The sequence below is a fragment of the Mastigoproctus giganteus genome, chromosome 5, assembly GCF_048544385.1.
Source record: "Mastigoproctus giganteus isolate SK-2022 chromosome 5, ASM4854438v1, whole genome shotgun sequence".
In the NCBI taxonomy this organism is placed as follows: domain Eukaryota; kingdom Metazoa; phylum Arthropoda; class Arachnida; order Uropygi; family Thelyphonidae; genus Mastigoproctus; species Mastigoproctus giganteus.
The window spans coordinates 158,941,166-158,955,016 of NC_143579.1; the positions used below are offsets into that span (position 1 = coordinate 158,941,166).

At 41.9% G+C, this 13,851-nt stretch overlaps 1 protein-coding gene across 2 annotated transcripts in view; it reads right to left on the bottom strand.

The window, feature by feature from the left end:
• The window catches only part of tws (protein phosphatase 2 regulatory subunit tws), a 533,883-nt gene extending 533,360 nt beyond the window's left edge, over positions 1-523 (bottom strand). For both annotated transcript variants that reach the window (XM_090373490.1, XM_090373489.1), the window contains exon 1: positions 406-523. Coding sequence is in view for 1 of the 2 variants with exons in the window: in XM_090373489.1 (XP_090229615.1) it covers positions 406-412 (7 nt within the window). In the remaining variant the exon portion in view is untranslated. The remainder of the gene's footprint in view (positions 1-405) is intronic.
• Between the last annotated feature and the right edge of the window lie 13,328 nt (positions 524-13,851).

The following is a 13,851-nucleotide window of genomic DNA, read 5'->3' on the forward strand; positions in this document are numbered from 1 at the left end:
GCACAAGGCATTTCGATTAGTAGAAATTATTTCATTTTAAATTTGGTTACATGTTTTTTATTTTAAATTATGTACATCTAAACTGAATAGCAGTGGCTTCGATAATCTGTAAACCGAGTGAAAGAAATAGGAAAAACTGTTATAAAAACCGTGAAATACTATAAAGTATAGAACTGTGCTACTAATAACCACGTTGAAACACTGTTATATATATATTGGCATTTTCCAGCAAATATAAAGAAGGATGAATTCTATTCCATTTTGGTAGCATTAACAGGAGCTGTGTAAGTTCATTTCATTTATCATCAATTATATTTTTAAATTTACATTATTAGTCATGCCGGGTTTACCGGATTAATAGTTGGACTGGTTAAATTAAATGAACCACTAGGAAATGTTCTTTACCTGCCATATTAATGAATGCCTCTCTTGCTTGGTATGCGCAAGTATTTATTTATTTTTCACCGAAGAAATTACAACCGAATTATTTTTTTTTGGTATCATTAGTCTTTACTTACATAAACCGTTGCTTACCCAAAATGGCGCAGTGTACCAAACCGGGCATTACAATGACGTCAAAAGTAAATTTTGCATGTTTATCGCAAAAAAATAGCCCCTAAATGTGAACAACTCAATATAAAATGTATAAAGTTCATTATACAGAAAAGGACAACACGTCATGATAAAAAAAAATTTAAGTAGATAATAAATAATGATTAAAGTACTGTTTGACTTTGTGGACCTTGATTATTAAATCTTTAACGGTCAATATATATATATATTTTTTGTTTTCTTTTCTTGTTTTTTCTTTTGTTTATCTCTATAGATCATCCTTCAGTAAAAGGCCATATTTTAGTTATGCAATATCAGTGGAAGTCGATTTTGTATATTGTAAACGGTTATTTATTCTAACCTGAAGAGGAAGCAAGCACAATCAACAAGTGGTGTAGCTGTTGTTGTGGGTATTCGGCTTAATGACACAAGAGTTATATATAAATAAATAAATAAAAATAAATAAATAAGAAGTACAAATAATAAGAAGAAGAACTCTTTATTATACACAGAAAGCACATTGCTGTATACAACTCCCTTCACGGCTACAAACCAGGGGTTTATATAAAAGAAATCACACAACAAAATAAACAAAAAAAAAAAAAAAAAAAAAGCATTATGACTCCTGAAAGGTTTGAACACTGGGATGATGGATTCAAGGCAGTGATGAATAGGTTTCTGCGAGCACGTTCTAATGTCCTCTGACGTGGTCCTGGGAAGGAAGTCGATCGAGTGCTTTCTGCCTATATTCCTTGTTGACAGCGAATTTGTAGAGGTCGCCATCCAAGTACTGTATGTCTTGCAGCAATTGCACAGGTAGGAACCGATCAGTTAGCTTTAAACGGTTTCGAATGGCCTTTAGGACTGGATTAGTCCTAAGGCTTGGGATCGGCATCCTCCATTCGCAGTTAGTCCAGAAATCTGGTACTGAAATAATGCCGACCATCATTTTGATGGCAAAGACCACACTTCTCTCGTGAATGATGGCAGGAAGACGTCTGATGTTGAGAGCTATCGCCATCTGGGTGGTCTTTGGTGTAGGGGAAGCCGAAATTTCCATATAGCCCACTTCTGTAGCCAGAATTCCCCCGCGAAAATTCGTCAAAGATGGGTCGTAGCAGTTGAAGTCCAGACTTCGGCGCCATAGAGTATGACCGGATAAAAACATGTCTTAATATATCTGCACCCAACAGCCTGGTCATGGACGTGCATTAGTTGTTGTTTAATCATCCACCGGAGTCGACAGAACTTTATTTTCAAGTGGTCATTGTGCGGTAGAAAGGACAGCTTTTGATCAAAAATAACGCCCAGATCTGTGTGTTGTTGAATGGCAGAAATCGGAGATCCTCTTAAAATGTGTTGTACTATTATTATGCTCCGTTTGGGAGAGAAAGTCAACTGTTTTGACTTATCAGGATTGATTTGAAGTCCGAAAGCGGGGAGGAAGGCCTCAAGATTCCGGATTTTCTGAAGGATTAAGGAATTGATGTATTCATCAGTGTCTCAAGGGCTGATGGGAGTAAACAGTTTTATGTCATCGGCAAAGGTGAGGATATCAGTTCGGCCAGTCACAAATGGCACGAGAACAGCTGAAAACAAGATTCTGGACAGGAACACTCCTTGTGGGACTCCAGCTGTAATAATCCTGTTATAGCGCAGATCGCCATTGCGAATAATAATGGTCCTGTTCTCCAGCATTGTCTGAATAAACCAGAGCACGTCTCCACCAAAGAGGTAATACTCACGTAGTAGCCTTGCCAACGCGTGAACGGATGGATACGGAATCAAATGCTCCCTGGACGTCGATGTACGTAACGGTGATTTCCGAATGGTGCTCAAATGCCTCGAGGATCTTGGTAGTGGTGGTGACTAGATTTGTAGCAGTTGATCTTCACCGGGTAGCATAGTGGATATGCGGTAGCTGTTGTGGCATAATTTGGATGGCTAATGTTCTTAGAAGAGATTTCTCAAAGAGCTTTAATAGGCATGATGCAGAGGAAATTGGACAGAAGTGACTGGGCTGAGAAGCAGAGCGTGTTTTCGGTAGCGGTCTTACTAGATAGACATGCCACATAGGAGGAAAAAATTTTTGATTAAGGATCTTGTTAAATAACGACAGGAGAGGATTAACAACAAATGTACTGAGGCATTTCAGCATAAACTGGGTAATCCCGTCGGCACACGATGCAGCCGTAGGTGCTAAGCTATTCATTGCGTCGATCAGCTAGTATTTGATGAGGTGAACTGAATTTAAGGGGTCTGTCGAGATCGGATTGATTGGGAATTCCATTAGTGTAGTGGATTCTGGCTGAGCAGCGAACCTAGTTATATGGTCGAGACAACTGCTCATATTGAGTGAGTCAATGGCGTCCTCTGATTGGATTCTATGGAAGGGCTTCCCCTTATTTATGGTGTCCTCTAGGTGAAGTTTTATAGCCTCCACCATGTTCCAAATAAAAAGCGCCCCATCTCGGGAATAGGCAGTTCTGCCCGAGGGTGAGCCAGAGTTTTTCCACTTTCGTGCAAATTCTGTTTAACGTGGAAATTTTAAGAGACTTTTGGATTCCACCAGGCCTTTGAATGCTTTGTGATGGTTAGTCTCTTCATTGCAGCATAGAGAGAAACAGTGGCTATCCATCTTGTCATCAGGTCAGTCACGAATTCGGGATCACATGCCTCAAGGACATCCCATGGGATTGCTTCAGCCGCATAAACACACTTTTCAGGGTATTTCTATTTGCACAGAGAGAATGATGGGGTTATGATCAGACAGTATGTTGCTTTTAGGGTTTTGATTAGCCACACAATTTGCTAACACGAACACAAAGTCTAATGTGTTTTCGCCATTCATGGGTGGTGTGCTAACTAGTTTTAGACCTAATAGACCAAGACGCTGATTCAGTCTCCTCTTGAGGTTCCCCTGAGTATTCGGGAGATTAAAATCCCCACACAGGAGATGTTTCAGTGAATGGAGATGGTTAAGCAGCCAATTGAGGAGTTCATCAACTTGTTGTTGTTGTATTTGAGGTTTTTGTCACAAGGCCCTCTTGTGCCATATTGCGCCTGTTCATGATTTGGGTATCACTGATTTGACGTTAAGATTAGATGCTATTATATAAATTTATGGGTTTTAAATACTTAAACAGATACTTGAAATTTGCTTCATTACCAAGAATATGTGATAAGGTTATCACATATTCTTGTGATAACCTTATCACATAAGGTTATCACACTCCCTCTCCTGCAAGTTGGAGAGGGAGCTGAAGCTAGAATTTCGGAGAGATAAAAGGTGGGGACATTCAATAAGAATATGTTTTATTGTTAAGTGCAATTGGCAAAAGAAGCACTGAGGAGGACGCTCTCCCAAAAGCAAATGCAGATGAGTTGGATGTGTATGACCGATGCGAAGCCTTGCCAGAATTACTTCTTGTCGCCTGTTTCTTCTAAAACTAGATGTTCACAGTTGAGGCTATTTTTTTTATCTGGAACAGTTTATAATTGGTTTGAGATTGCCAGAGGTGAGACCATTGTTTCCAACATGTTTTTTTAATAATGGATTTGTAGTCTGTGCATGGGAATTTCAGTTGGCTGTAAGATCCATAGTCGGGGGGTTTAGCAGCCTCATCCGCCCGATCATTAACTTGGATGCCGACATCACCAGGAATCCAGCAGCAGGTAACCTTGTAGTTGGCTGTTTGATAGTAAAATAATTTAGACCGGATCTCTTTAAGAAAGGGATGAGAGGGAGGAAAGGTAGATTGAAAGGCACTGATTGCACTTAAAGAGTCTGTACATATCAGCGATTGTTTGATATGATATTTGTTTATGTTATCTAGAGACAGTTTTATTGAAAATAATTCTGCAGTATAGATACTGCATTCAGTGGGAATTATTATTATTATTATTTTCGGGTTGCCCGTAATTAAATACATTAACCCGTATTTGTGTCTGTAAATTGCGTATGTTCTATGGTCGATTTGCCTGTTTTGCTGGACGAAAAAACCCCAGTTACTGGGGAGAAAAACCTTGCTATCTACGCCTGAGACCGACTAACTCAGCCACGGAGTGAAAAAAGCTCATTAAAGTTCCTCGCATCATCGACGGGGTTCGAACCCAGGCCTTTTCCGCCCGGTGTGGGGAGGACGGTGACGATACCACTGTGCTACGCGCGCAGACGCATTCAGTGGGAAGAGAGGCAACTGTCAAGAAAGTGGCGGAAACTGCTGCTGCACCAACAGTCGTATCTATTTTGGAGCTGTCGGTATATGAACCTTCGCTGATTTTCCAAAGAATGCAATTTATGTAGCTGTTCAAAGTTGGTATTTGCCAGGGAGGATTTTCCCCATCTATATATCATTAAAGTTAATTTACAAACTGATCATGAGTTCTTGCAGTCGCATCCCCGTGGGGCGGTTTTCATTAGGTTTATTGTGATATAGCGTGGTGTGTTGAGGATCAAACAGATACTGCCAGCTGGGGTGGGCTGGAGCACTTCCAATCTTTGCTGCTTAATTATTATTAAATTTTCATTCGGGGGATATCGGTGAAATTTCCCACAGGCTTTGTTTTGTGATTTTTTACGCTGCTCGGCATTCTGAATTCCACCATCGTTTGGGAAACGGTGGAAACCAGCCGGATGTTTTAGAAATTGCAAATTGCAGCTGCTTGAACAATCGTTTCTGTAAATATATATGATTGCATCATTGATGGGCTTCTGAGTGACTGTAGCGATATCAATACTTGACAGATGTTGAAAGGCATTCCAGTCAGCCTGATCAACCTTCCACAGCGGTAAACTAAATGGCAGACATGATCTGCCACTTGTTAGGGTGGTTATCACGGGGAAGTGATCACTTCCCTATGGGTTTTCTTCCACATCCTAAGTAAGTGAGGGAAGGAGAGAAGGGGAGCAGAGAGAAAGATCAATGGCAGAGAATGTACGGGTAAGCAGGTGGAAGAAGGTGTCAATTCCCACATTTAGGAGAGAGAGGTCATTGTCAGTGAGTATATGCTCTGTGATTCGTTTCCTTCCATTGATGTTAGCACTATCCACAAGTGTGTTATGACCATTGTAATCCCTAAGAATTAAACAAGGTTGATTGGTTGGTTGTTGGGTTTTATTGGCGAATTAGCAACTAAGGCTATAATGCGTCAAAACAAGGTGATATATAAAAATTTATATTTCAATGACCTAATTACTGAGGTCACCATGTCAAGATATAAAATAACAAAGGTATAAAATGTAGAAAAGATAAATCAATAAAGAAATACACTGTAACAATAACATGTAAATTTTAAATACAAGTAAAAACCTTTATTGATTTAAAATAGCTAAAAATAGCAGACACATGGTCATTGTCGGATAAAATCTGACTGAGTGCATATGGCTCCATAAGATGATTAAAAGAGGTAAAAGGGATATTGCTACAATATGGATAGTCAACTAAAATGTGTCTAATTGATCAAATTGTGCCACAGGACTTACACATAGGAGGATCATCAGCCCTCAGCAAAAACGAATGAGTCAAATGACTATGTCCGATGCGGGTCCGGGCAAGAAAAACTTCCTCCTTACGATTCCTGCGCAGACTAGACTGCCACGCTTCAATTACAGGCTTTATACGATATAATTTATTCGTAGTCTGTCTATTCCACGAATCCTACATTGGGAGCGTATCTTGTGGTGTATAATTTACCTGTAGTCTGTATAGGGGACTGACAGGCAGCGACTATTAGTGGGAATTGCTGATTTGGCTGCAGTGTCGGCCAAATCATTTCCCCTAATCCCACGTGGCTGGGAATCCAGCAGAAGCGGATATCATATTCACGTTCATGGATAAATTGAATCTTCTGCGGAAGGCAAGACAGAACTGGATGAGAATTAAATCTCACAGTTATTAAAGCCTGTAACACGATGAGAGAGTCGGAATATAAAATGAACCGTTGGTATTGCCATTTACTAATGTGATCCAAGGCTAACTCTATACCGTGCAGCTCTGCAGTAAATATGCTGTATTCAGAGAGAACCTGCTCCAATGTAGTGGTGTCTGTAAAGACAGCAGCAGATCCCTCATATGATTCCGACTTCGAACCGTTTGCGTAAACTGGCGCGAAATCAGAATGTTCAGCTCGGTGTGCTGAATAAAGTTGCAGCTAGACAGATGATGGAGTATCCGACTTTCCTCAATTTTTAAGGGACATGAGCATGCTAGGGTGGAAGGGGTTCCTTTGGTGTTTGGGCAACCTTGTCTATCTTGATATTAAGTTCTTTGGGTAGCTCTTGGAGACGAATACCAAAAGGACGATTGGCAGGTGATGTACAAATTTTCCCCTCGTGGCTCAAAAACGAATGGCCACATAGGATTGTCTCGCAGGGATTTCAGTTTTAAAGCGTACTTTTGAGAGAACTCCTTACGACGAAGCGATAACGGTGGTTCGTTTGCTTCGACGTATAAGCTCTGGACAGAGGATATGTTCGATATGCTCCAATAGCGATACGGACAGCCTGATGATGGACAGGATCCAGCCATCGAAGTACACTGTCTCTAGCAGAATTGTATACCAGGGAGCCGAAATCTAGTCTGGATCGTACATGTGCACGGTAGATGCGTAGTAGGGTACATCGATCAGCACCCCCAGGATGTAGAGCGAAGGGAGCGCAGAATATTCAGGCCTCTTGTACACTTTGTGCGAAGTTGACGGATGTGATGCAGAAACGTCAGCTTTTCATCAAATACGAGTCCCAAGAATTTTGTTTCCGCCGCTACTGGAATAGCATTTTGTCCGAACTTTAATTCAGGTTCAGGATGAAGATTACGCTTATGACAAAAGTGTACGCAAACGGTCTTCTCCGGCGAGAACCTAAAGCCATTAGACAGTGCCCAGGAATTTAGGCGATCAATGGCTTTCTGCAGTTGTCTTTCAATAACCCTCATGTTGCAGGACTGACAAAATATGCTAAAGTCATCAACATAGAGGGCACTGTTTACAGTTGGAGGAAGTTGTTCTGTGATGGAATTTACTTTGATGGCGAAAAGCGTGACACTTAATACTGAACCTTTTGGTACTCTCTCCTCTTGGCTGAAGGAACGAGAGAGAGTGAGGATCCCACACGAACTTGGAAAGATCGATTGGCTAAAAATTTTTCATAAAAATGGGGAGATGCACTCTAAGACCAAGGCTATGCAAATCTTTTAAGATGCCAAATCTCCAAGTTGTGTCACATTCTTTCTCCATGTCAAAGAATACAGACACCAATTGTTCACGTTTTAGGAAAGCATCCCGGATGGATATTTCCAGTCTAATGAGATGGTCCAGAGTGGACAGGTTTCTTCGGAAGCCGCAGTGGATGTTGGAGAGAAGGTCATTTGATTCTAAATACCATATTAAACGAAAATTAACTATTCTGTCCAGGATTTTGCACAGAGTAGCCAGAGCAATAGGACGATAATTAGTAGTGACTTTTGGATCCTTACCTGGTTTAACAAAGGCAAGAACGATTGTCTTGCGCCAGGAATCCGGAAACTGCCCTTCAATAAAAATTCTGTTATATAGAAGGAGCTGATAATGCATAGATTTTGGTGAAAGATGCTTAATCATTTCATAATGGATGCCATCTGGTCCAACTGCACTTGCTTTGGAAAGAATAAGAGCTCTTTTCAGTTCCTGTATAGTGAATGACCTGTTGTACGGATTGACGCTCTTAGACTTAAAATTAAATGCCTGTTTTTCGGTTTTATGTTTCATGACAAGGAACTCTGGGGAATACAAAGATGTTGCAGAGATGTTAGAGAATTGCCCCAAGACAATTGGCTATTGCATTTGGATGGCGAAAAGTGCATTGAAATCTTTAATAGTGCATCGATTATAGTCTAGGATTGAAGAAGGGTGGGATGTATATTTTCCCTTCATTTTCCGGATTTTATCCCAGACCAACTTGATATTAATGGACTGAGTAATTTATGAAGTAAAACGGAGAACCGATTCCTTTTGACTCTGACAGCGGATGTAGCGTGCGTTGGCTCTTGCGCGTTTAAAGACTACAAGGTTGGTCGTGGTAGGATATCGGCGGAATATCCCCCACGTTTTGTTTTGAGCCTTTTTTTCCGCTGTGCATTGTGAATTCCACCAACGTTTGGGAAATGGTGGAAACCGGGGAGATGTTTTTGGAATAGCATTTGCAGCTGCTTGGACAATAATTTTTGTGAAGAACGTGACTGCATCATAGATAGGCTCCTGACTGACGGTACTGAGATCAAAATTTGCCTGATGTTGGAAGGCAGTCCAGTCAGCATGATCAATCTTCCACCGTGGTAACCTGAAAGGAAGACACCGTCTCCCACTGGGTAAAGAGGTTATCACAGGGAAGTGATCACTTCCGTGTGGGTTCTCCTCCACTTCCCAAGTGAGTGAAGGGAGTAGATACGGGGAACATATAGAGAGATCAATGGCAGAAAAAGTACGGGTAGGCATGTGGAAGGTGTTTGTTCCAGTATTCAGAAGGGAAGGGTCATTGTCATTTAGCATACGCTCTATGACTCGTCCCCTTCCATTGATGTTAGCACTACCCCACATGGTGTTATGTCCATTAAAATCCACGAGAAGTAAGAAAGGGGGAGGCAACTGCGTTAAAAGATCATCAAGGTCTTCCTGGGAGATGTCAGTGCCAGGTGGCAAATAAATAGAGCACACGGTTAATAAAAATCCCACTGTAAGGGGAATTGCAACAGCCTGTATGCTGGTTGTAACTAGCAGGGGCAGAACTGGTGTCGGGTTGTCCACAAGGACAGCCACTCCTCCATGAGCAGGACCATACGCAATTCTATCCATACGAAAAATTGCAATGTTATGCCTGGTTGGATCATCATTTGCCTTTAGATAAGTCTACTGCAAGCCAAAGCAAACGGGCTCGTGCTTTTCCAGGAGTACCTTGATGTCATCAGTATTTCGCCGGAATCCACGACAATTCCATTGTAGGAATTTAGTCTTTATTTCGGCTTGGTGGGTCCATGAGTCAGCTTCCGAGGTGGTGAGGGCTTACTTTTGTCAGGCTTGGATGTATCTTTTTTGGGGAAGAATGGACACTGTCCCGTGTCCATTTCTTCCTCCGCAAAGAGTTCCAAGACTGATTCATGCGATACCTCCTTATTCTCTATCTACATTGTTTCTGGTATCATGGGTGATTCTTCTGAACTTTTTGGCTTTTCTTTACCACTTGGTTTGGGTAGTGGTGGAGCAGTAGGAGGTATGGATATAGGAATGGCAGCTGATTGTGTTTTATTGGTGGGCTTTTGTGAACTCAATAAATAGTGTTCAATCGGAGTGAATGACTCTCTTGATGGTATAGTCATCTCAGTTTGTGTCCCGATAGTTCACTTAGCAGAACCTTCTGGGCATATGAATATTTCCCGCCTTTATTGGTTGGATACGTTTTCTGGCTTCTGCGTAGGAGATATTCAACTCCGTTTTCAGTTTTTGGATATCTTTTTCATCCTTCCACCGGGGGCATGCTCTAGTGTAGGCCGGGTGCTCTCCTTGGCAATTGACAGAGATCAGTTTTGGAGCTGAACATTCCTTTCTCTTGTGGTCTTTAACACCACATCGAGCGCAGGCAGGGTTACCACGACAAGATGTTTGTGAGTGGCCGTATTTTTGGCATCTAAAACACCGTAGTGGGTCTGGGTTATAAATCATCACTGGGCAGTTTAGATAGCCTGTCTTGATGGAATTTGGAGGTCGTGGCGTGTTGAACGTCAGGATAGGAACTCGGGTAGGGACGAGATTCCTATTCTTTCGTATCGATATTCTCTTGATGTCAGTCCTTGGTCTTTCAATTCAAAGCAGATCTCTTCTTCAGAAACATGAATGTCCCACTGTGTGATAACACCTTGTAAACAATACAGAGTTTTGTGGGGGGTTACGGTGATACGCATTCCCCCTATGAATGTAGAGTTAAAGATTTTTACAGCTTTGTTATGCTGGAAGCTTCAACCAAAAGTTCGCCAGAACGCAGTCGTTTAAAGTATTTTGGTGAACATGCCAGCTCTTCTAATCCTTTCTGCCTAAAGAAGGGTGACATCTTTCCAATTGACTGCTCTCCGGTGGAATTGAGAATGAGGAAAAGCGGTGTCAGTGATGGTGTTGGTGTATACTCAGTCCTAGCTCTTTTTGCAGTGGTGTTTACTACGTCATCGTCTCGATTAATTAGGGGCCTTGTTGGGGCCCCCAGAAGAATTTGAATTTATTATACTCATAGGAGTAAAATAAAAATTTCCGATGCCCTAAGTACCTCACCCACCACGGAGCCCTATGAGGGGACGCCCACTCGTGAACTAGCAGGTACTGCCTACAAGAATGGGACGCCAAGTTAGCTTAGGAGCACCATACCCAGGTTTCCAATAAGCCTTGATCCCATCTCAGGACCAAAGGGAGGTATGTATGTATGTATGTATGTATGTATTTAACTGTCGAAGGGTGGCACCCGGACATACACCCATCTCCACCAATTTATCATATAATATCATATTCTCATAATGGCCTGTTAGTGTAAGTGTGTGTACACGTGTGTGTAATGTGTTATAAGTCAAACAGGCTACTCTGCCACCAGGTGATAGTCCATTGGGCAATTACCACCTGGTGCCCATCCCTGGCACGAGGAGCTATGCCTGGATCTATTAACTCTGGCTGTGCATATTGCACCTAAATCCCGCACCCACCAGTAAGGGTGCAAGACTGGTGGGTGCCAGCAGTCCCGCTCCTGGGGTGCCCACACCCAAGAGCCAGCAAAAAAAAATGCACCAACTAGGAGAATACATCTTACTAGTGAGTGCAACAATCCCGCCTCATGGTCATTCCACAAGGCCAGCCAAAAAAAAAAAAAAAAAAAAGGACCAAAGGGAGGGAGGGAGACTTATTGGAACGCAGTTGACCCTAGCAGTAAGAACCACCCGCCGATTGATCCCAGTCGGGTCAGTCCTGGACCACCCGCCTTGTTGAAGCAGGAGCCAAAGTGGTGTATTAAGGCTGGGCTCGTCAACCACCAGGATTCCTCCTTTCCAAATTCCACGGGTCACGGCGTACGGCTGCACACGACGGATTTAAACGATGTAACCCTGGAACCAAGGTATGGGCGTTAGATCTCATCGATGCTAATCTCGAACCCAAGCAGCATCATTGTGAAGACCGCTCAACACATACGGGCCCGCTTCGAGGGGTTTCTTGCAGGGACAGATCACAAGCTCCAGGACAGAGAGCCCATAATGGAGCACTGACACTATTGTGGCTATTTTAGAAAGGTCTTGCTGCTAATTTTCGAGTAATGAGCAAAGATCTATGGCACCACGTCGATTTTTTGATGTATAAATGGCATACAAGTTCTCCCAATCCGGAGTAAATAAATGTTTCCACGTTAGATGAAGGGGTTGACTTTTGATTTTGACAGCATAACTTATCAGTAAAATTTGTCTTCGTGTAGTGAGTGGAGGTTCATGAGCTTCAGCGGAAAGGCTCTGGACTGGAGATGTGCGGCAGGCTTCAAGAGCAAAGCACAGGCCACTGTGGCAAATAGGGTCCAAAAACCTTAAGACGCTGGGTCTAGCAGAGTTGTAAACTGGAAATCCATAATCTAATCGTGATCTTACGATAGCGTGATATATATGAAGAAGTTTATGACGGCCAGCACCCCATGATATAGCTGATAATATTCTCAATATGTTTAATTTCTTGAAACAGGTGATTCTAAGTTGTTAGATATGGTCATTCTAAGTTGTTAGATATGGTCATCAATTTTTTATCGAAAGTTAAGTCAAGAATCGAATAGTAGGCACAACAGGTATGTCGTAGTTGCCCAGCTTCACAATTGGATCAGGATTGAGATTACGTCTTCTACAGAAATGAACTGCAACAGTTTTTTCCGGTGATATGCGAAAACCGTTATCTGCAGCCCACATTGTAATCTTATTAAGAGCTCCTTGCAGTTGTCTCTCAATCATTCTCATGTTCTGGGACTGACAAGGTATACTAAAGTCATCTGCATATAGAGTAGTAAACACAGTGCGTGGAATGATCTTTTGTTACAGAATTGATTTTTATAACGAATAGCGTGGCACTTAAAACTGAACCCTGTGGAACACCTTCTTCTTCGATGAAGTTACGAGAGAGGGTGGATTGAATGCGCACCTGGAACGACCGCTCTTTCAGAAAGTTCTGTATGAACTGTGGCATGTTGACTTTGAAACCTAAAGTGTAGTGATCACGAAGAATTCCATATCGCCAAACTGTATCAAAAGCTTTCTCCATTTCTAAATAAACTGTAGTCAGATTTTCCTAGCTTACGAAAGTATTGCGAATCTGGTTTTCCATTTGAGCCAAGAGGTCTAAAGTTCATCTACCTGTATGAAATCCACACTGCGAAGGACTGATAAGGTTATATTTATTCAGCAACAAGTTGAGACGAGAGTTTACCATTTTTCCCATACAGCTAGTGAGGGCAATAGGTCGGCAATGACGTGGATTTATTGAGTCTTTGCCAGGTTTTAATAATGCTGACATATGCATGTCTCCAGGTATCGGGGGAAGTATTTTCTGTAAAAATTCGGTTATACAGAAGAAGCAAGACACGAAGCGACTCTTCACTCTTCACGAATTTTGTGTCCGCTGCTACTGGAATAGCATTTTGTCCTTTTGAAAAGTATTTTCTGTAAAAATTCGGTTATACAGAAGAAGCAAGACACGAAGCGACTCTTCACTCTTCACGAATTTTGTGTCCGCTGCTACTGGAATAGCATTTTGTCCGAGCCTTAATTCAGGTTCAGGATGAAGACTATGCTTCCGACAAAAGTGTACGCAAACGGTCTTCTCTGGCGAGAACCTGAAGCCATTTGCAAGTGCCGAGGAATTCAGACGATCGATGGCTTTTTGCAGTTACCTTTCAATAACCCACATGTTACATGACTGACAAAAAATGCTAAAGTCATCAAAATAGAGGACACTGTTTACAGTTGTTCTGTGATTGAATTTATTTTGATGGCGAAAAGCGTGACACTTAATACTGATCCTTGTGGTACACTCTCCTCCTGGCTGAAGGAACAAGAGAGTGAGGATCCCACACGAACTTGGAAAGATCGATTGGCTAAAAAGTTTTGAACAAAAAAGGGGAGACACCCTCTAAGTCCTAGGCTATGTAAATCTTTTAAAATGCCAAATTTCCAAGTTGTGTCATACGCTTTTTCCATGTGAAAGAACACCGAAACCAAGTGTTCGCATTTTAGGAAAGCATCCCGGATGGATGCTTCCAATCTA